This window comes from Mycotypha africana, assembly GCF_025528875.1.
Source record: "Mycotypha africana strain NRRL 2978 chromosome Unknown BDF20scaffold_6, whole genome shotgun sequence".
Taxonomy (NCBI): domain Eukaryota; kingdom Fungi; phylum Mucoromycota; class Mucoromycetes; order Mucorales; family Mycotyphaceae; genus Mycotypha; species Mycotypha africana.
Window position 1 is genome coordinate 296994 of NW_026515730.1, and position 20981 is coordinate 317974.

The 20981-nt window shown below is 37.5% G+C and overlaps 9 protein-coding genes across 9 annotated transcripts; 5 read left to right on the forward strand and 4 right to left on the reverse strand.

The window, feature by feature from the left end:
• Positions 1–49: 49 nt before the first annotated feature.
• Positions 50–1928, forward strand: BDF20DRAFT_821548 (uncharacterized protein; the record flags this gene model as incomplete). Its single annotated transcript, XM_053077620.1, has 6 exons — positions 50–190; positions 281–561; positions 638–746; positions 829–1312; positions 1379–1501; positions 1585–1928. Coding segments are annotated over 6 exons (1482 nt in total), but the record flags the coding sequence as incomplete, so codon positions are not given.
• Positions 1929–2084: 156 nt separating this feature from the next.
• BDF20DRAFT_794149 (uncharacterized protein) lies at positions 2085–2564 on the forward strand (the record flags this gene model as incomplete). The annotated part of the gene is made up of 2 exons (XM_053076245.1): positions 2085–2316; positions 2431–2564. Coding segments are annotated over 2 exons (366 nt in total), but the record flags the coding sequence as incomplete, so codon positions are not given.
• Positions 2565–2749: 185 nt separating this feature from the next.
• Positions 2750–3688, reverse strand: BDF20DRAFT_835920 (Fcf1-domain-containing protein; the record flags this gene model as incomplete). Its single annotated transcript, XM_053078901.1, has 3 exons — positions 2750–3375; positions 3448–3537; positions 3604–3688. The coding sequence occupies 3 exons, from the start codon at positions 3686–3688 to the stop codon at positions 2750–2752; spliced, it is 801 nt and encodes a 266-aa protein (XP_052935373.1).
• A 351-nt stretch (positions 3689–4039) lies between these two features.
• Positions 4040–5231, forward strand: BDF20DRAFT_958086 (ribosomal protein S5 domain 2-type protein). The gene is made up of 2 exons (XM_053084924.1): positions 4040–4987; positions 5062–5231. Exons 1-2 carry the CDS (start codon positions 4144–4146, stop codon positions 5151–5153), a joined length of 936 nt encoding a protein of 311 aa, XP_052935374.1. The 5' UTR covers positions 4040–4143; the 3' UTR covers positions 5154–5231.
• A 1-nt stretch (position 5232) lies between these two features.
• Positions 5233–6769, reverse strand: BDF20DRAFT_872842 (WD40-repeat-containing domain protein). Its single transcript, XM_053081171.1, has 5 exons — positions 6588–6769; positions 6426–6511; positions 5977–6362; positions 5464–5910; positions 5233–5388 (listed from the first exon to the last, which is right to left on the reverse strand). The coding sequence occupies exons 1-5, from the start codon at positions 6649–6651 to the stop codon at positions 5256–5258; spliced, it is 1116 nt and encodes a 371-aa protein (XP_052935375.1). The 5' UTR covers positions 6652–6769; the 3' UTR covers positions 5233–5255.
• A 1370-nt stretch (positions 6770–8139) lies between these two features.
• BDF20DRAFT_821426 (uncharacterized protein) lies at positions 8140–9573 on the forward strand (the record flags this gene model as incomplete). Its single annotated transcript, XM_053077616.1, has 4 exons — positions 8140–8211; positions 8306–8445; positions 8514–8606; positions 8670–9573. 4 exons carry the CDS (start codon positions 8140–8142, stop codon positions 9571–9573), a joined length of 1209 nt encoding a protein of 402 aa, XP_052935376.1.
• Positions 9574–10009: 436 nt separating this feature from the next.
• On the reverse strand, positions 10010–12739 carry BDF20DRAFT_872859 (Metallo-dependent phosphatase-like protein). The gene is made up of 9 exons (XM_053081172.1): positions 12074–12739; positions 11929–11984; positions 11754–11854; positions 11393–11682; positions 11202–11317; positions 11008–11113; positions 10872–10939; positions 10636–10799; positions 10010–10555 (listed from the first exon to the last, which is right to left on the reverse strand). Exons 1-9 carry the CDS (start codon positions 12591–12593, stop codon positions 10378–10380), a joined length of 1599 nt encoding a protein of 532 aa, XP_052935377.1. The 5' UTR covers positions 12594–12739; the 3' UTR covers positions 10010–10377.
• A 374-nt stretch (positions 12740–13113) lies between these two features.
• Positions 13114–17590, forward strand: BDF20DRAFT_872867 (CNH domain-containing protein). The gene is made up of 10 exons (XM_053081173.1): positions 13114–13821; positions 13934–14278; positions 14352–14408; positions 14510–14653; positions 14747–16043; positions 16114–16272; positions 16352–16680; positions 16749–17026; positions 17098–17194; positions 17262–17590. Exons 1-10 carry the CDS (start codon positions 13339–13341, stop codon positions 17418–17420), a joined length of 3348 nt encoding a protein of 1115 aa, XP_052935378.1. The 5' UTR covers positions 13114–13338; the 3' UTR covers positions 17421–17590.
• Positions 17591–17764: 174 nt separating this feature from the next.
• Positions 17765–19239, reverse strand: BDF20DRAFT_543942 (uncharacterized protein). Its single transcript, XM_053075709.1, has 3 exons — positions 19166–19239; positions 19001–19095; positions 17765–18924 (listed from the first exon to the last, which is right to left on the reverse strand). The coding sequence occupies exon 3, from the start codon at positions 18762–18764 to the stop codon at positions 18183–18185; it is 582 nt and encodes a 193-aa protein (XP_052935379.1). The 5' UTR covers positions 18765–18924; positions 19001–19095; positions 19166–19239; the 3' UTR covers positions 17765–18182.
• Between the last annotated feature and the right edge of the window lie 1742 nt (positions 19240–20981).

The following is a 20981-nucleotide window of genomic DNA, read 5'->3' on the forward strand; positions in this document are numbered from 1 at the left end:
TTTCCTACCCCACATTATTTGAACAATCAGAGACAGGATATCAAAAATAATGTCAACTACCAGAAGGGCCCATACCACGAGAATACCCACTCTACATAGCAATAAACATCATTCTCATGATAATGGCTCTACAGTAACAACTGATTCTTCCGCTACTGGTAGTAGACAACGTCAGTCGAAAAGAGATGAGGTAAATTGAGTCAGTTCTCCATGAGGGGAAGCGATCACTTCGCTGCAGTTAAACTTTTGGCTAATATTGATGGCTATTCACTAATTTTAGGCGATTCGCAAGAAGTTGGAAACGGAGCTTTCCAAAAAGAAATCGGGCTCAAAAAAGATACGTCAACAAACTACTCGTAAAATAGCTGGTACTGTTTCTGCCCTGCGTCCGGCGCAAGCATTGACAGTCAAAGAGAATATGTTGATTATCGAAGCCTCACAATTGATGGCTGCGAAAAGGAGTGATTGTGTTTTGGTGGTAGACGATGAAGACCACTTGAGTGGCATTTTTACGGCTAAGGATCTTGCTTACAGATTGGTTTCAGAATCATTAGATGCCAGGTATGGATTCTGGAATTGTTGTTTCAGATCAATAAAGCCAGGGCAAATTATTCATACTAATGCAACTGCAATTTAGAAATACGACAGTAGCCAAAATCATGACAAAGGGTCCTATGTGTGTTACCTCTGATACATCAGCCACCGATGCTCTGAATCTGATGGTTTCTCGTGGTTTTCGTCACCTTGTAAGAGAATATATCCTTAGTATAACAATGAAGAATGTGCTTGTAATTAACCAAACCTAAACTTTGTACTATTGTCCTATAGCCCGTCTGCAATGAGGAAGGGGATATTTTTGGTCTTTTAGATATAACGAAATGCTTGTATGAAGCACTTGATAAAATGGAGAGAGCATTCGGTTCTTCCCGCAAGCTCTACGATGCATTGGAAGGTGTTGAAAAAGAATGGGCCAATTCGCCTATTCAACTTGTTCAATACATGGAAGCTCTTCGTGACAAAATGGAATGCCCTGATCTCAATTCAGTTTTAGATGGCTTACCTCCTGCAGAGGTTAGCGTTAAAACCAATGTGCGTGACATTGCACGTATGATGAAAGAATATCACACTACGGCTGTTTTGGTAACTGACCGCGATGGCTTAGCAGGCATCTTCACTACGAAAGATATCGTACTGCGGGTAATTGCTGCAGGTCTGAATCCTGAAACCTGTTCTGTTGTCCGTGTTATGACGCCCCATCCTGATACAGCACCTCCTCAAATGACGATTATGGATGCTCTAAGGAAAATGCATGGTAGGTACAGACAAAGCAGCATTGAAAGAAACGATTCGTTAAACGATGTGTAATTTATTTTTACAGATGGTCACTATCTCAATCTTCCAATCGTGGAGAACGGTGTTGTCATCGGTATCGTAGACGTTTTGAAATTAACATATGCTACTTTAGAGCAGATCAATAGTATTGAGGGTAATGATGGGGAAGGTAAATTGAATTCAAAGAATGCAAATGCCAGGTATAGGAGGTTTAGAATAAGAAGCTAAATACATAAATTGGATATGTTACAGGACCGATGTGGGGAAGATTCTGGGACAGTTTCGGAGCTGCGGATCATCAAGATTCAGAATCGCAATTATCAGATCCTCTTTCTTCACAATTGAATCATACAGCAACAGCAAATGCTTCTCACCTCACAGCAAACGGTAACGGTCTGCAGCCTCATCGTGCTATTTCACCTGAACCTTCTGTTTCGCTTTCTCATCTACAAGGCTTCTCAGAAATCACACCAAATGAATCAGCTAGCATGGTAGCTAATCAAGACGACCCCTCAACACTATCAGAAGAACGCAACAACCGGACCTCTCCTTCCGTCACTAGCAATACAGATCTCTTTTCGTTCAAATTTACCTCTGCAGGTGGGAAGACACATCGCTTTATTTCTGCCCATAATGATTATGAAGCTTTACTAGAAGCAGTTCGACAAAAAGTGATAGGTGAACATTTGGCTCTTATCAATGATGATGCAGCAGAAGAAGACACACCGGTTCAATCGTGGCTGATTATATCATATCTTGATGATGAAAATGATAAAGTGTTGATGACTTGCGACGCAGATGTGATGGATGCTGTAAAGTTGGCTCGTAAAATGGGTCAGGACCGTGTAAAACTATTTGTACAAGATGCCTATGATAAAGCAAAGGAGGAAGAGGTACAACTAACTACAATAGCAAGTGCAGTAGAGGAGATACCAATTATACGAAAAGAACAACAGACGCCATTGCAAAATACTGACGAAGTAGGTGAAATGGAGACAACGCAAGAGCATCATCATCCTCATCACCATCATAGTACTCAGCAATCGTCACATGGATCAAGGAAGAAGCAGAAGATGAGAGATAGCGCAAACATTGAAGAAGAAGAAAGTTTTGCCAAAGGAAATGCTACAGTTACCGGCATACCTCAAGAACTAGTATTGCCCGCTGCTATTACCTTTTTAGGCGTCGTCATCCTCGGCGTCTTTGCTTTCTCTCGTGTCGGCTCTAATCGTCGATAAGTCATAGATATTAATTATACCTCAATAATATTGACCCTCGTTTCGTAAAATCATTCACTACGTTTCTACGCTAACTAGAATGTATTCATGTATAACCCACTGCTAACAAATAAGAGATGCATTTTATGCATACCCTGTTTATTTAAAAAAAAAAGGAAGCCATTGTGTTTTTTAACTCTCTAGTTTGACGCCTTCACTTTATTGTTATCGCTAGTAGTGGTAATTTTATTGCTCGTCTTCTGTTTGTTATTACTATTGCTATCAGTTTTTTGCTTTTTGTTGGGGTTTTTGGGAGGAGGAGGGGTTTTCCTCTTTCTCTTTTTCATTGCTAACGGATTCACTCCCTTCGCTTTTTGCTTCTGACCCTTTGGCCTTGGTCTTTGATGCAACTGTCTTTCTTTTCGTTTCTCAGCAAAAAGTGCTTTCTTTAATCGAGCCGTCTCTTTATCCAACGCCGTCTCTTTTTCTATTTCCTTTTCTTTAAGGACCTTTTTTGTTCTATCCGTCATAGGCTCTAAACCAAGACGCTTGTGCTTAACATCGACGTAAATGATTGGCACGCCAGGTATCTTTCTCATACGGTCTCGTAATTTTGGTTGTTGTGATGCAACACAATAATGTTTGTTGTTTTCTTTTCCGACAAGGTCTCGAATACACTGATATGCAGATACTAAGGTGCTATCATCTTTGCTATCTTTATGGTGGTGTGGGCATTTGCGTACTTCAAAACGTTTGGCAAGAATGTATGCACTGGTGAATTCATGCCCTTTGTCTTTAATGTCCTTTAAAATGCATTCAGTAACAACTAGAAGGGGTACAACAGTTACGTAAGAACTTCAGTACAAAGGAAAGACATTTATAGTGCTTATAACCTTACATATACGCGTTGTGTCGTTCATTAGTTCAGATAAGGCATCTTTAATATAGATCTCTTGTTTCAAAGCTGCTTTGCAAAACTCCCCATCCACTATTAAAAGATAAACTCATCAGTCCATCGTTGAAAGATCGGCCAGGTGTCTACTTTGATACTTACAGACAATTTGGTATGGTGGTCTAAATCCGAATGTTACTGAATAACCGTGCACGATCTTTTTGATCGTCCTTGAAACTTTTGTCATTTTATAATTTATTAGAGTTCAAGCTCTGAAGGGAAAAAAAAAAAGAAACTGAAAGAAATTAGGATTTTCTGTGACCTGCACTTCTACATTTTGGAGAGTCTTAGGAAACTGTGGCGGACAATTAACGGGGATTGGTGTGATAATGCTCCAAATGATTGATAGTGTCAAATAATAGATTTGTTACCTCACTATGCAGGTAGTCTTGTATCCAATGTAGGGTAAAGTATCTATTATTGATAGCTTATTAGAAAGAAAATACGAAAGTGATTTCATAGTCTAATATTGCTTTACAGCAGGAGCAAATGATGAATCGTTTTTGGGCGGCGATAAAGCAGTGTGAAGGACAAGCGGGTGCGGGGAAGCACTTCTTTTTTTTTCAAGGGGCCTGCTTATTGCCAGAGTTGTCAAATTAATAAACTTTTTTTTTCTTGGGTCATAATCATTCTTAACCCAACATGTCTAATCTTTCAAAATTAGTACGCTGCATTACTTCAGGTGTGACCAGTCGTACTGTCAGCAAGCAACCTGTAGCAGCATCTCTAGGCGTCTCTGTTACCAAAAGATTTGCCACAACCGTGACAACCGGTTATCAAGCACAACAGGACAAAAATGACATATTGAAAGAAAGGGAAAGACCACAGTCGATGTCTTATTTCACTGGAAATTATAGATATAATGATCTTATCATTGAACTTTCCTCACTTTATAAGCGTTTCGAAAAATGGGAACCAGTAAAGACAACGCCAGAAGTTACTGCAGATAATGTGGATGCATCTCAGGAACAAACGCAACAAGTCTATTCATGGAAACTTCGTGAAAAAATGTCAGAGACGTTAGATATTCCACTTACAACTTCTCAATGGAGAAAAATTACCAATCATCTCAGTGCATTAGCCTCTCTACCAAAGCCTTTACCACCAGCTGTTGTGAAAATACTTGAACCCTATCGTCGACACCAAGTTGATTTAGCATCCAAAAACAAAAACTCTCAAAAGTTAGACGATTGGGGACGTGCTTATGGATTAGGACGCAGAAAGGAATCAAGCGCTAGCTGCTACCTTGTAGAAGGAGATGGTAAAATCCTAGTAAACGGTATGGAATTGGAAAACTATTTCAGAAACATTAACGATAGAAATGAGGTGACAATGCCACTGGATATAACGGAATTGAAAGATAAATATAACGCTTGGGTGCTGGTGAAAGGAGGGGGTACTACTGGTCAAGCACAAGCAATTAAACTGGGTATCAGCAAAGCATTATTAGTGCATCAATCACATCTAAAGCCCGTTTTACGTAAAGGTAATGGACGCATTAACATCACACGCTTTTCTCTGCACATTAAGCTGACACAATATTCGCTTCTTTTGCAATAGCCGGTTGTGTCACTCGTGACCCAAGAGTTGTTGAACGTAAAAAGGAAGGCCAAAGAAAGGCTCGTGCAAAGTATACCTGGGTCAAACGTTAATGTTTCTGTACACCATATACTTCAATGTTCGATATAGTTTAAAATATGTGATTTAATAAAGAGAAATGTATATAATAGACGTTACAAAAGTACAGTTTATCTTTAAATTCTAAGACTAGCAAGATCAGCAACAAGATTAGTAGGGTCGAAATCCCAAATAACGACCTTCCCATCTGCACCACATGTGGAGAATTGAGACACATTATTACGCTCACCAGCGTATACACGAATTTCACTATACGGAGAGAAAAATATGCCGATGTTAGTCTTCTTTGTTTTTTGAGGCTTCTTACTCTTCAGAATGACTTACTTGATAGTATTTTGATGAACTGTGTTCAATTTGGTATCGTTTTCAGTTTCACCACGAGAATCCATAGTTTTGAAACGAGCCAATACAGATGCAGCTTGAGAAACCTTCTTTTGACCAACATCTAAAGATCCAGCATAGTGCCAGTTTTGACCATCCTTAGTTTCATAAAGAATAGGCGCACAATCAAAACCAGCTGCAACAATTTGTTGTTCATTCGTCCAAATAAGAGAGCGGAAAGGAAGGGTGTTACTGGTGATTGAAACCATAGTGTGGTTACCATCAGCTTGAGAGTAAACGACATTGATTGAGGAGTCGTGGCCAGCAAAAGCTAGCGCATCACCAGAGGGTGAGAAAGCAACGGCGTGAACCCAACCGCCGCGACCAGTGCTGAATTCACCGCAAACAGTATTGAAGGGCAACTTGTCTCCCCAGTTAGTGGGTGCGGGCCTAATGACAAAGAAATGTAAATATTAGTAACCTTGCAGACTTAACGCAACTTAAGAAAGAATTTACTTTTTATCAAGGCCCTTGATGAAAGAAGAGAATACACGAGCTTTCATATCAGCAGAACCTGCAGCCAACAAAACATTGTTGGGATGCCAGTCGAGTGATAGTACAGTACTACGAATAGGCTTTTTCAAATGTTTACTGGCCCACCAGTCATTATCTTCCTCGAAATAACAGACAGAAATACAACGTGCACCACTGGCTACAGCAAACTTTTCTTCGTTGGGTGACCAACGAACGTATGTAGCAGCACGGTTGATACGCAGTAAAACAAGTCCTGGCTTCCAGACACCGTCTTCATTTGTCCAAACATAAGCATTTCTATCTTGTGAACAAGTCACAATACGGTTGGTATTGGGAGCAAAGTCAATACTGGTGATGACTTTATCGTGCTATACAATAAATAGGAATGAGGAAATGCAGATTGAAATTTCTCTGAACAAAGAAGTACTTACACCCTTCAAAGTGGCTTCTAATTTCGAGTTAGCTTGACCATATTGATAAATTTTGGCGTCATTTGTATTTTGGCAAACAACCAATTCTAAATTGTAGATGAATAGCTGTCAATATTGAAAATGACACGAGTGGTTTTTAATTAAATTGTTTGACAATATTACGGTCTTTGTTAAATGAATGAGCTGTGATGGGTGAGTTATTTAGGCTGTATACGGTAGGTGGCATGTTGACGTTTGTATAGGGGTTTATTTTTTAAAAAGAGGACTCTAGACAGTCGACTACTTTTCTGATTATCGATAAGTAAAGGTTACGAACAAGCAAAGAACCTACTTTAAGACAAATTTAAAAGCAAGATCCCCACGTTCAGACACCGAATGAAATGCCAAGCTATTCTTGACTAGCAGCAATGATTAATTTTTGGAGCGTGCTCTGTTAATGCTGTGTTGACTACAAAGCTAGGTGCAAATTATAAATGCGGCTTCAAGAGTTGATAGAGTAGATAAAATAGGTGAATCCACTGGTAAAAGTAGATACGCATTATACTGTTTTATTGCGGTTTTTAATACTAACCATCATACCCTTTCGTGTTTACAATTTCTGTATGTATTTACGAGAAAACTCCACCTTTACAAAGGATTGCGACCACTCCGTATTCTATTCAAAAGAAACTATATATATCTTTTAATGATCAATTGTCTCTTTCAGCAGCTGTAAAAAATGACATGATCGATTTTGTGCGCTTGAGCACTGCGCTTGAGCACTTTGTAAGTTGCATTAACAGAGTTTAAAATTGAAACCGAAGTCTTTCAAAAATAACAGCTCTCTTCGTATTCCGCCGTGTATGCGTGCTTTCCTTATATTATTTCCTTCTTAGTTGAATGATGCTTTGAGGTAGATGACAGTGAAAGCTGTGAGTCAGTTATGGGATGCTACCTCTATAGTTTGTGAGCGATACAACGCACATTTATAGGAAAATGAAAGATTTTAATTGATAGAAAGGATATGACACTATGGTTTTTGTATGAATGGAAGAGTATGCTTCTATGTGCGGTATAGAGTTAAGGATGATAAGGCTGTATATATTGCGCGTATATTATTCAAATAAAAACACTATTTGCCTGATCGTATAACAATGGGTCAGCAAGGAGTTTAAGGAATCGGTAGCTTTTTTTTTCGCACGGAATTGAACCCATCTTCTCCACATTTAGATGAATCTCAGAGCCCAATAGATTTATAAGAAGTGCCTGGAATGGTTTCTTGTGTGGTGACTTCCTCAGTTTTTTATTTCCTGTTCTCCATTTAAGGGTAAAATTCAATGTGTCTCTCTTCATTCACCTTCTGTATTTACTTTACTTTATAATAATTGTTAGTACTTATTGGAATATATGATGACTAGCGAAAGACAAGCTTCCGTTGGAATTGTCGGAGGTGGTCTGGTTGGAGCCCTTACTGCTATTTATTTCGCTCAAAGAGGATGGAAAGTTGAATTATATGAAATGCGTCCAGGTAAAAGGAAAAGCGTGCGCATACTATTGTACAAATAGACGAAGTAATATTTGTTTAACATAAATGAGTTTAGACATGCGCTTGCCAGTTAACAAAGAGAACAGTCGTGGCAGGTCCATCAATTTAGCTTTATCAGAAAGAGGCATCAGTGCTTTGAGAGGAACAGGGCTGGATCTTGATAAAACCATTCTAAAGGCTTCAGTTCCAATGAAAGCTAGAATGGTGCATGTGGGCAAGAAAGGCACTCAAATATCACAAGCATATGACGTAAATGGTCAGGTAAAATGAAAAAAAAAGTCGGTCAATAGTTGGAAACTACATCTGGCTGTGCGAAAACCTGACACAGCTCACGTTTGCTTCATTTCAAAACTAGCATATTAATGCGGTGGATAGGGCAAGACTGAATGAACTTCTATTGGATGCAGCTGAGGCTATGGAAAATGTAACAATCCACTTTGAGTATCGCTTGTTGCAGGCAGATTTTACAGAAAACAAGCTTCAATTTAAATTAAGGTAGGCCATGCTTAACACATATCAGCAGCTTGATTTCTTACTGATTATTAATGGTTATTTAATGTTAGTAATAATGAGATAGAAGAGGTTAACGTTGATTTTATTATTGGAGCTGATGGCGCATACTCAAAAGTGAGATCTCAAATTATGCGCTGTATGAGGTACAGGTGCTAATTCCATGGTTAAATATTAACGGAACGCAAAAGCTGACATACATTTCTAAGAATGAATTATGACCAGGAATATATTGACACTGGCTACTGTGAGCTATCTATGCCACCAGCTAGGGATAAGGACGGTAAGCCTACCTTTGCATTGGACCCCAATCATCTGCATATATGGCCGCGACACACCTTTATGCTTATTGCACTACCAAATCCCGACCTAACGTTTACTTGCACGTTATTCATGCCTTTCCAAATGTTTGACGATATCAAAACTGAAGATCAACTACTGACATTTTTCCAGGAACATTTCAACGATTCTATTCCCCTCATTGGTGAGAAAAATCTTAAATCAGATTTTTTCAATAATCCTAGAGGGTCTTTGATCACTGTAAAGGCATCACCACATCACTATAAGGATAGGACGATGATCATTGGCGATGCATCGCATGCTATGGTTCCATTTTATGGTCAAGGCATGAATTGTGGTTTTCAGGATGTAGAAGTACTGAACAAAATTCTTGATAAGCATCAAATCAAGCCAGTCGTTAATGGTGATGGTGTGATTGAAGGTTTACAGGAAGCATTAGATGAATATTCAAACGTCCGAGTCAAAGATGCGCACGCTATTTGTGATCTGGCTATGTATAACCACTACGAAATGCGTCATGCTGTGACCTCGGTGCAATTCTTAGCAAAGAAGAAATTAGAGAGCGCAATACATTACATGTTTCCCAAGTTAATCATCCCTCTCTATACCATGGTTAGTTTTAGTACGATACCTTACTCTCAAGCTATTCATCGATGGCATCGTCAAACCCGTATATTGAATTTCGTTTTGCTTTCAACAATTTCTGCCACAGCCGCTGTTACCGTTGTCTATGGCTTGAAGTATCGTGATCATCTACATTCTACAGCTGGCAACGCAGTCCGAGCCATCAAAGATCTCTTTCTCAAAAACTGAAAGCTCACCCTATAAAAGACATATCTTTATGCATACATTATGTGTTTATAGCCCAAGGGAGGGTGTTTTCAGCTGATGCCGTTCTACTGAATATGATGCAAAGTTCTATAGTTTATTATTTTTACCAAACGCCATGTTAAAATGATATGGATCATAGAATCACAGCCAGGTTACGGCTGTCACTATGAAGGTTATAATAAGCATATGGACGCGGTTGATCCTTGCTCACATGTATTTAAGCAGAATAAAGTGTTTGAAAATGAATCATTGGCAAATCATCGGTGAGTTGCCTTTTCCATGTTCGAATCGTATTTCCATAGTCGCTTAATAAAAAGATTCTGGCCCGTCTATGCCAACCCAAATGCTCAGCACCATATCCACCAACACCAGCACCGCCAGCGTAGCATAATTGAAGGCCTTCTTTTTCCAAACAGTAATCATTTACATGATTATGCCCACTATATTCATTTTTGTATGGATTATTACGTGTTTAGAATTGAAATAAAGGAAAGAAGGAATAGTTATAAAATAGAGGAACCTACCAAGCTGTAAATTTCACATCGCCTGTTGTAGAACAGAATAATCGAAGTATGAGTATACTTTGAATTTTGCAAAAAGATATTGGCACATACCTAATTTGAACGCTTCTATTGCAGATAATTTATTCTTTCCAGGGCTTGACACATGTTCACGAGCTGAACCCAGTATTGCACTTGGCTTATTAGTATTTGTCTCCTCTCTGTAATCCCTAATGTCCATATACGTTACTTCTGTAAATAAATTACACAAGTGCATATGAACTTCTTACCATATAGGTATATGAAAGAATACACCAGCATTAAGTTTCGAATTTGATGTTTCTCGGAAGACGGAGGCAGATTTCACGATCCAATCTAATTGATACGATTTGATAAAGTCAAAGCCTTCTTTGGTTTCCGCATAAGAATGCGAATCCAAAAAGTACAGCGTGAAAGCATGTGGCCTAGAATAAAAAAGGCCAGTCTTCAATTACAAAAGTCTGTCATATATTACTGAAAAGGCGGCCTGAAAGTTGATACTTACGCTGCCTTTTGTGTACTTTCAAAAACCTTAACGGCATAATTACCCCAGCCTGGGATATCCATTGGTCCTCTTTGTATCAACGAGTAAGGCATTCTCCGCATAACCTCAATCAATTCTTCTCGACTCAAGTCACTTTCGTCGTCATGTTCTCCAAACACAACAGCCTATTTCAAATGATTATCAAAGTTACATTTAAATTATCCTCTGTTGCTTCAAAAGAGATGCTATGGGCTCACCCATGGTATTTTGCGCTGTATAACAGGATCAGCAAATTTGAAGGTAGCTGCTCGAGCATCACTAACGCCTAACCAAGCAAATGTTGAAAACTTGTATTTTATAGCCGATAAGCAATAATCATATTCATTTACATACCTGCGCCATCTATGTTGTCCCCAGAGAAAACTACCAAATCAGGCTTTTCATGATCAAGCAACTTCTCAATGTATTTTAACGTTGTCATATCGCCATTGCATTCTGTCTATGTATGTTGAAAGACATAAAAACTTGTGAGTTTTAACTTTCGCATATGGTCTTTTGAAAAGTAGGCTATTTGCATATATCCATACGTCGGCTGGTACATCGCGACAAACGCCTTCTTCGTTAGTAAAATGTAAGTCTGCTATTTGCAAGATTTTAAAATCCCCATTCTTATCAAATGCTAAAGGCTTCATGTTTGGTAAGTCTTGCATTTAAAAAAATAGTCATGTGAATTTAGGAGATACGTTTCAACATTCATTGTCTGTTCTCTCATACATACCTTTATAACCTTTCTTCATATACAAAAATGTTGGTTCGCCGACGGTACCTTTCCCATTATTCCCGCTGTTTAAGTCAACATTAATTTTTGTCCACCCGTAAGGTGTCATAGTGTGCGCTCCGAACTCGATAGCTAACTCTTGAATAGCCTTTTTAGCGACGTCAGAGTTAGTGAGTGGTGTAGTTCTGTACCATAAATAAATAGCATCTCCTCTAAAGATTGAGTTTAGATTGACATCGACTTTTGTATAGCCTTCAGGAGGTGTTTGATCATTCAATATGACTACAGCACTTTATGTTAGTATTAAGAGTGAGTATATGCATGTCCACTTGTGATAATGTATTGATAAAATTATGCGTACTCTGTTACAGGATCATCTGTTCGACTCCTTTTATAGAACAGATAAACACTCATTCCAACAACAATGCCTCTATTTAAATCCTTTTCAACTCTCTCCCATCCCTATGAGAAGTGAAGAATGAGTTTATTTTAGTTAACTCAGGGTTTTCCTTATCAACAGCTTCCAACTTAATCACCTCCATATAACAGTTGCTCGTAAAGCATTGTTTGGCAGTAATTGCAGTGATAGGATCTGAAAAATGATAGGCAATCTTAATCACAAAGATACATCCATACTCAACACTCTTTAAAAAACTAAAAATAAAGGATCAACAAGCTAACCTTTAGGACCGTCTTGGCTATAATACATGAACAGGTAAGAGCCGTGCACATCTTTATTCAGATCAACTGGAATACGCTTATATTCAGCGCCAACCAGTGGACTTGTTCCCTCTTTCACGATGATGGATGTTATCGGATTTTTTGAAACTGTCTTATCTTTTGTATAACTCAACCATAGTGATGCACTGGCATCGTTCGAAGCGTCCTTTCTTTCATTCAAATCGACACTCAGCCTTGTCCATTTCGAAATGTTGGGTGCCGATGTATAGTTAGTACCTTGTTCAATTTTTATATCAGTTATAGGGTCGTCAATAGTGCTTTCTTTGAAGTGTAAGTAAACTGAGTTGCCTTTTTTTACACCTTTATTAAGGTTGATATCTATCTTTCTATAGCCAGGATAGTTCGGGCAGGCATGTTTTGCATCGCAGGATACAAGCTTTAAGTCAGTGATGTAAGCGAATATTTGGGTTGCATATAGTGAGAGGACAGTAAGAAATATTGAAAATAGCTGCAGTTGCATCACCTTGTTAATGCTTCTCTATTGTTAATGAGGAACTGTTTTACGATACGCGAAAGCGAAATTATCAGGAATGCTTCCTCTGCATTGAAGATACTAAATTATCATTTTTTTTTTTTAATTTCAGTTCAAGCAACTGAACAAAAACAATGCAAATTGAATGACGAAAAAAAATAAAAAAAGTGTCAGAAAACCTTAAAGTCATTGTGTTTCTGCTGACTTTCACTTTGCTTTTAAAATGTCGTTTCTGTACGAAAAAGGGTATTGCACTGTAGGAAAAGTAGCATATATCTCGTTCTTAGGCACTCCGAAAATTGTCCGTCATTTCGCGCCGAATTTGATTCTTTGTCGTCTTTTAATTTAGTACAATGAAAGGGATACACCAAAGGAACAATAAACCGTCATCTTGAAAATTAGATTCATCCTAAATTGGCAAATTTGTAACACGATTTTGGGAGCTTGAAATTTTTTAATTTTTTTATTTTTTTTTTTTTTTGTTTTCTTTTCTAATCATTGCCTCTTTCTTTCCCTTCATATCTGTAACCTAATGGTTTCTCTAAGGGACGGTACTAAAAGAAGAAGGCAAAATCTGAAATCGTTGTATAAAGACTTGCAAATATACGCGGAAGAAGTTGATAAGGGAAACGTTATGGGCTCAGTAAGTTGATGGGCTAAATTTTCATGTCAACTTATACTTGTAACCCCCCAACATTAAAGGCATCTTTTCCTTGATGAACAGACATTTGATATGCCCAGTCATCAAAGTTTGCGAGATTCATCAAATATTACCGAGAAGAATGGAAAGCTTAGCACTGCAAGAGACCGTTTTAGTTTTAAGCTAGCTGGAATTGTGACAGATGTCACAGACACTTGCACTAGTAGCAGCAGTAGCAGTAGTAGTAGTCGTGGCAGTAACACCACCATCTCAAATGTCATCACCACTGTTACATCAAAAAGTACACAGCCATCGAATAACCGAACAAGCATCAGTCAATCTATTATACCTCCAAAACGGTCATGTTCTACACAGTCGTGCAACAAAAGAGAATCAGTGCGTACGAATATAAGCCGTATTTCACTTCAACTGAACGACCCTTATATGCATACTCCCACTGCATTTCTCACAGAACTAACAATTCGTTTCATTTGTAAAGTCAACGAACTGATCAAAACACGAAAAATTTTCTCTTCTAACGAATACCCTAAAAGTTTCACTGGCGAAGAGGCTGTGGTAAAGTTTACACATTGAAACATTAATGTGGAATTTTTCGCTTGGCATCGGGAATTATAGCCAGCCTTCCATTCATCCGCGCCTTGACTTATCATTAACATCTGCTTTGTAGGACCTTTTAATCTTGATTGCCGGATCAGAAGTTAAGAGAAAAGAATATAAACGGATCGCTAGAATGATAATGCACAGTACTCCTCCTGTATTTTTACCTATTAATTACTCTGAAAAATCAATTAAAAACAATACACTTTACGATTCAGCAAAGGAAGCCTATACATTAAATGAAGATAGCTCAGACAATATTACAGACAGAACCCAAGAATGCTTTCCACAAAGCGTGTTTACACAATTTTTGGATTGCTATACACCTACTTGTAGTAGAGGATCCAACGGCTGTTACGCACCACTGTGTCCAAATCGAGGGCCACAAATACACACCAAAACCAAAATTTTGAATGTATGTGTTGGCATCCAAAAAAAGTGGGGGAAATCATTGATTAGCTCATCATACGTTATCAACCATCCTATAGAAAGATTTGCAAAGAAATATTTCGTTTTCGTCATCCATGGCTTCATCACAGGATACAGTAAGTGGCAGCTTCAAGTCTAGAACAATTTTCTGTTATTCACAAACATTTTTATCACATCCTGGACTGAAACTTTTCTCGTTCTTCTTTTAAAATATTAGCTTGTGTCTAGATGTTGGGCCAAAACAATACCGCGTGAGACACTGCAAAAAACACCGCCCAGAGAAATGAAGAGACAGGAAGCTATTTTTGAATTGATTTATACTGAAGAAGACTATGTTCGGGATCTGAATCTTTTGGAGGAGGTAAAAAAATGGACCCATTCTTGACTTAAGACGCCAACCCGCTTGTCACCAAAATGTTAATGTACATTGACAATATTTTCTTCTTTCCTATAGCTTTTCGTCAAACCGCTTTCAGAGGCACAATGTATTGAGCATGAACGACGAACACAGTTCTGCAATGACATTTTTGGAAATTACAAGCAAATTCTGGAAACACATAGAGATATGTATCGCGATTTGCGTGATCATCAATTATCAAGCCAGGAACACGAAACGAAGGAATATGGTATTGGATTTGTGGACCACATTGGTCAAGTTATTTTACGCTATGTTGATCAATTCTTGGGCCTTTACACCGAATACGGCCCACATTTTCTTATGGCAGAATACATTGTCAAGAAAGAGATGAGTCACAATATATTATTTCACAACTTCATTCGCGAAAAGGAGAAGCAGGCAGAGACACGGAAATTGCCCTTTCGCCACTTCATTATTCTACCAATCACTCGACTGCAACGCTACCCTTTATTATTGGACGCCATACTGAAACGGACCACTGACGAACAAGAGAGACGAACATTAGCCATCTGCATCGAACGCATCCGTAATGTGACGACGAGAGTAGACCGTCTTACAGACGATATGCGTCAAACGCTACGAATACGTCAAATCAACGATAAAATTCGTTTCAAACCCAATCATCCACGATACAATCTTGATCTATTAAGGAAAGGTCGAAAATTGATTTACGAGGGGCCATTAAAGCGCCGTTCACATTTCGTTGAATCTGTCGATCTTTATGTATTTCTGTTCGATCACATCTTATTGATGACGAAACCAAAGCGAGTCAACAGCAATAGCAGTAACAGTATAAGTAGTAGTAACAGCAGCATCCAAGGCCATATGGGCAGCAGAGATGAACCGGATTACTTTATAGTATCAAAGAATCCTATACCTCTTGATTTATTAATCGTGGGTGATGTCTCTGAAAATTTTAGGTTTGGAACGTTTAGAGCCAATACATCTAAAACCTCCAGCTCAAACTCTTCTTCTGGATTGAACAGTGGAGCCACAACTTCATCAATGAGTAGCTTAATACCCTCTTCAACACGAACATCTACCCAAGAGCTCAACACAACACCCTTTACATCTACTTCGTCATCCGTCGTTAATCTATCTTCCTTCTTAATCCGCCATTTAGGGCAACATGGCGGCGAATATATACTTTACACAGATACCCCAAGTTCGAGATTGATCTGGAAGCAAAAAATTTCTAAAGCTCAAGCTGATTTAAGCACAAAGAGGGAGATGAATAGCGCGTTTCAGATGGTGACAATTAGCGACACCAACTTTTCACTTGTCGGCACATCCAGCCACCATTCAGGAAAAGTGACGTGTGCCGCATCTTTTGGTAAGAGCCAATATGTTACTATCTGCTGTGTTATACCAATACTTTCTCACATAATACTGATGACGTATAGTCGGTAACAACGGAATGAAAATGGTTGCATTGGGAACACAACATGGTGTTTGGATAGGAAAGGAAAGTGATACGAATGGCTTGACCAAAGTTTTGATGGCTGATGGTGTGACACAAATTGGTGTTATCGAAACGCATAAGATTCTTCTTGTCTTGGCAGGTAAACTTTGCAAAGAAAAAAAAAGAAAAAAGATGGCTAATAGATAGAATATTGCTAATCGCTCACAACATTACAACAGACAAAATCCTAACAGCTTACCCACTTGTCCAATTGGATCCTTTTTCACCAACAAATACCCTTTCATCAAAAGCATCTGGCGGCAAAAAGTCTTCAGATAAAGAAACAGTAATCAGTTCAAGGATTATATCCCAGCACGCAATTTACTTCAATACAGGAACATGTAATGGAAAGACCTTGATAGTAACAATGAAAAGGAAGAAGCCGGATAGTCAATTCAAAGTATACGAAATTGTTTGCGGCAATTTGAGCGATCCAAGAAACGCTAAATATCTTGTGACGAAAGCATCGTTTATATTGAAACCACCGCCATGGTTTCGATTATATAAGGTAAAGAAAAGAGTAGGTCAGTAAATACACACAGAAGACTTGTGATGCAAACCATTACATCTATATAGGAATTCTATGTTGGAACTGACTCAAGGGCCGTCCATTTCCTGAGATCAAAGCTATTGGTTGCTTGCCCACATGGTTTTGAAGTAATTGATTTGGAGCATTTGGATGAAACACTACTCAATCTTCCCGATTTGAAGCGACGCGAATTCAACTTCATAGTTTCTTCTGAAGCCAAGCCTTTGAATATATTTCGATGCGATGACAATTTCTTACTATGCTATGATAAATTTGGGTTTTTAATCAGTACTCATGGCGATTATGTTGTTGACAAGTATAAAAGGTAAGTATGTTTAAGAGTAATACGGATAGAGAGATCGGCATGGTCTAATTATATATTTATATAACTACCAGAATCGAGTGGGAAAGTAGCCCACAGTCTTTTGCATTCTATTATCCTTATGTGGTTGCTTTTGACCATCAGTTCATTGAAGTTAGGAACGCCAAAACAGTACGTAGATAAATGTTCTCCTATTACCCATACTTTTGATCCATCTCTCATGCAATTGTATTTATAGGGAAAATTAGTACAAATTATCATAGCTAATAATACCAAGCAACTGCGCTCTGCTACCAATAACGCCAATACACTAACATCTACCATATACGGTTGCGCAACTCATGATTTCAAATATGATTATCAGCATATATTTAAATTGGAACCACTATTTTCATAACGTAAACTTTGGATTTAATTGCATAAAATTTCACTACTTCATTTACATGTATACGATCTGTAATTTATATTCTGATAACCTTGTAAATTAAAATTTCAAATAGAATAATGTTTAATGTTTTAGGATGTTTCCTCTAGTAAAGAGACTGCAATAGCTCTACATATTCTACATCTGAAAGTGCTTTACTGTAGTAACGGGGATTCGCTGTACCTTGGATAGTACTCGAAACGAAAGCTCAAACCTCAGGGAGATAAGAGGTCTAAAACTCTGATGTTAGCACAAGTACGCTTCAAAGTTCGTGTTTTGCCAGTCTTCGACAATTTTAGACCAAAAGTTTCTCATACAATTCGCAATGATACAGAAACGCATCTTTACTAGAGATATGGGACACATATTACTTTTCGTTTATTTTTGCGTGTTTTCCAGGAAAAGACGTCATACTTGGCTACGACGAGACACCCACGTATTTCGCCGCGCCGGAAAAGAATTATCAGCGTGTTTTCATAAAATTATATCTCTGTTTACACTTAAAAAGCGCGCATAATAGCTACACTATTGCCTACCCCAGCCATTCGCGAAGGAAGGCAGAGAGAGGTTTGAAGTTCTTCAATATTGAATTGATTAGTTTTGATTTGCAATAACCACAGAAAATAGTTAACAGAGCGTATTCCAATTGAAATGTTAATGCTCAAGAGAACTACTCATACAGCATCTTGAAAACATAGCAATAACTACAAAAAACTGTTATTTTAATGCTATTTTTTAATTTTCACTCATTAAATTTTCATTACTCCAATCAACCCATTCTTCATAAGTTATAATTTCTCTTTTTTTCCCACCAAGAGCTCTTTCAAATGATAATCGTCGATCGTTGTTTTCATTGATATATTTTTTGATTGTGTCTACAGTCGTTTCAATTTGACCTTTATAATATAACAAGGAACTGAATAACTCTTCGGTTTTTTGGCTATCATTCCGGTTCAATGGAATTCGCAATCTATCATTAACCCTGTAGACAACAATATTCTTGGGTTTCATCATTGTTGATCTCAAACAGTCGCCTTTTAACCCACATAACTGAATAGATTGGATTTTGATATCTGTTGGATTAATGAAATTGAACTTGGTGATGATGTTTTTGAAGATTATTTTGGCTTCCAGGATCAGTTTAAAATGATCGTTCTTCACTTTGATAGTGGTAGCAGCTCTACCCACTTCGATATTTGATACATCTATGAACGAATTTTTGTAATAAAAGCTGACTCGATAGTCAATTTTGAACTTATTCATTTTTGTATCTCCGCTATAAAAGTCAGGAATGTTATTCTTCTGTGTGTTTAACATGAAAATCTAAACTTACCTCTTTATTTGTATATCATTTCTATCTGAAAAGAGTAGCTCAAAAATTCTGGCATACATTTTATTGTCGTAATCTTTCTTTTTACTCAGTTTCTGCTGTTCATCAATATCATATATTTGTTGATTTATTTGATGTGTTTCGATCCTAATAATAACAGATGAAATTATTATTGTTTTACGTGTTTTTTATGATTAACACTGCACAATATTTACACACTTACAGGTGGGACAAGAGTTTATAAAAAAATATGTGTTCTATTGATGCATTTCTCTGATAGTCGAGAGTCTTGCGATATTGTATATTAATGTGCTCAGGCTAAAAAAATTAGTATGTACTGTCATAGTATATACTGCCATAGTGGCATTACTATATTTTGATATCTTACGTTATTGAAACTTTATAAATGGCTTTCTTAAAATCGGCGTTCATTTCAAATGAAACACTTGATGCTTCTTTCTCTTTTTCCTTCTTCCATACAATGATGTGCGATTGACTTGATGAGCCTATGTTACTGAGGTCCACAATGCCTTCTTCAGTTAGTCTGTAGAGAAGGTAGAGGTAAGTATTTATACTTAAAGAGAATATCAAATGCATACATACGAAGTGGATAACCTTCTGTCTTTGTTGCTCTTAACATTGGTAAAAAAAGTGTAAACTAGTTAATATTGTCATATCAAAATAAAGTCAAAATATATCAATAGATACCTTTTTTGGTACTGGAATTCGTGAGCTGCTCGCTTCCCCTTTTCTCTTTAACAAGTTGCTTTCGTTTACTTGGCGCTGCGTAGTAAGCCAATACTCATCAAGTATTGTGGTGTCCAAACACTAATAAAAATAATTCATTGACGCGTTTTCCATGTTTTTGTAATGTTCATTTGGTGATCATCGCCTTTGTCAATAAGATCGGCCATAAGTTTGGAGCAGACTGCAGTTGTATAATCCTTCAAATTTTGGATGCGAGCGTTGACCTTCTTCTTCTTCAACTCGATCACGTCTAAAGAGTCTGATATCTCAGGAACAAGCTCTGGCTGGGTAGCACGGATGAATGCATCGAGTTTGTCATTGGTAGTAGGCTTGCGATTAGCATGTTCGGCAAAAGTAGATGAGATATCGCGCTTGACAGAAGAGTTTCTATCGCTAGTTTGCGAGAAAGTGGTGGCAGTATTAACTATTGTTATTGAAGGGCTGCCAAATTATTCATTTTCAAAAAAAAAAAAAAAAAAAAAACTACCTGGAAGTTGTCGCTGATATACTCTTCCACGAGAAAATCTTTCATTTCTTTATAATTAGGAGTTGAAGATTGGGGGTTAATCCGATTATTCCTTTTTATTTATGATAAATCTCATTTATACATTTAACGAAATGTGAACTAAAAGATGCTAAACTATACTAAAAGACACTAAAGAATACTAATCATAATTACTTCTGTTTTCTGCATAATGTAAATATACTAAAGTCTTAGCTAATTTGTTGAAGAATAGTTATAGGACTCGGACTTGTTTTCTTGTAACATTTGTCGTATTTGAGGGTAGATGATATACAAATACTAAAGACATAATTCACTTTATGAAGGATAAAGATGAATTATACAATATTGCAAACCAGAAATAATTAGAAACTACATAAACTCTAATATATGAGTACCGTGAATTAAGTGTTGTGTTTAGTTGACAGCATCATATGAGATGTGGAGAACTCGTATACAAATTATACAAGATCCTCAGACCTCATTACTGCTGAAATAATATAAAGTAGAGTAGGAAACGAATATAGAATAAGTGATGATTCTTATACGAGATTAGCTACCTCGTATAAGGCTGAACAGGTTGTCATTTAGGATATATAGTTTACTTATTTTACTGTAATACGTTACTATATGACATAGAATATAGTAGAATTAATATATGGACATGCAAGATATATTGATTCAACACCAAGGTGAAATAGGTTATAAGTACTATTCTCTGCCTTCGGCATAACGAATGATTATAAGATAATAGACTGTGGTCATCCTTTACAATAACTGTTCCTTCAAGTCAAACACCACGCACGAATACCATTTTCCTAATTAATACTATATTCCTGCAAGCAGTGCTACCTAATGGTTAGCACGGGAAAATAGGTTAGTTGCATGATCACTAGATGAAGCCATGGATACGTTTACAAGTCCACCCGCTCCGAGTAAATGCGTAATCTCCTCA

What these genes read in the sequence shown, in the direction of transcription:
- BDF20DRAFT_872859 (XM_053081172.1), bottom strand. Translation starts at nt 12,593, where the DNA reads ATGCAACTGCAGCTATTTTCAATATTTCTTACTGTCCTCTCACTATAT. An exon ending in ACAGATGATCCTGTAACAGA is followed by an intron (nt 11,683 to 11,753) that starts GTACGCATAATT and finishes ACTAACATAAAG; the next exon opens with TGCTGTAGTCATATTGAATG. An exon ending in GTCGCGATGTACCAGCCGAC is followed by an intron (nt 11,114 to 11,201) that starts GTATGGATATAT and finishes CAACATACATAG; the next exon opens with ACAGAATGCAATGGCGATAT.
- BDF20DRAFT_543942 (XM_053075709.1), bottom strand. Translation starts at nt 18,764, where the DNA reads ATGTTAAACACACAGAAGAATAACATTCCTGACTTTTATAGCGGAGAT.
- BDF20DRAFT_872842 (XM_053081171.1), bottom strand. Translation starts at nt 6,651, where the DNA reads ATGCCACCTACCGTATACAGCCTAAATAACTCACCCATCACAGCTCAT. An exon ending in ATCAAGGGCCTTGATAAAAA is followed by an intron (nt 5,911 to 5,976) that starts GTAAATTCTTTC and finishes CTTTGTCATTAG; the next exon opens with GCCCGCACCCACTAACTGGG. An exon ending in GTTCATCAAAATACTATCAA is followed by an intron (nt 5,389 to 5,463) that starts GTAAGTCATTCT and finishes CTCTCCGTATAG; the next exon opens with TGAAATTCGTGTATACGCTG.
- BDF20DRAFT_958086 (XM_053084924.1), top strand. Translation starts at nt 4,144, where the DNA reads ATGTCTAATCTTTCAAAATTAGTACGCTGCATTACTTCAGGTGTGACC. An exon ending in AAAGCCCGTTTTACGTAAAG is followed by an intron (nt 4,988 to 5,061) that starts GTAATGGACGCA and finishes CTTTTGCAATAG; the next exon opens with CCGGTTGTGTCACTCGTGAC.
- BDF20DRAFT_872867 (XM_053081173.1), top strand. Translation starts at nt 13,339, where the DNA reads ATGCCCAGTCATCAAAGTTTGCGAGATTCATCAAATATTACCGAGAAG. An exon ending in GTTGTTGACAAGTATAAAAG is followed by an intron (nt 17,027 to 17,097) that starts GTAAGTATGTTT and finishes TATAACTACCAG; the next exon opens with AATCGAGTGGGAAAGTAGCC. An exon ending in AAGTTAGGAACGCCAAAACA is followed by an intron (nt 17,195 to 17,261) that starts GTACGTAGATAA and finishes TTGTATTTATAG; the next exon opens with GGAAAATTAGTACAAATTAT.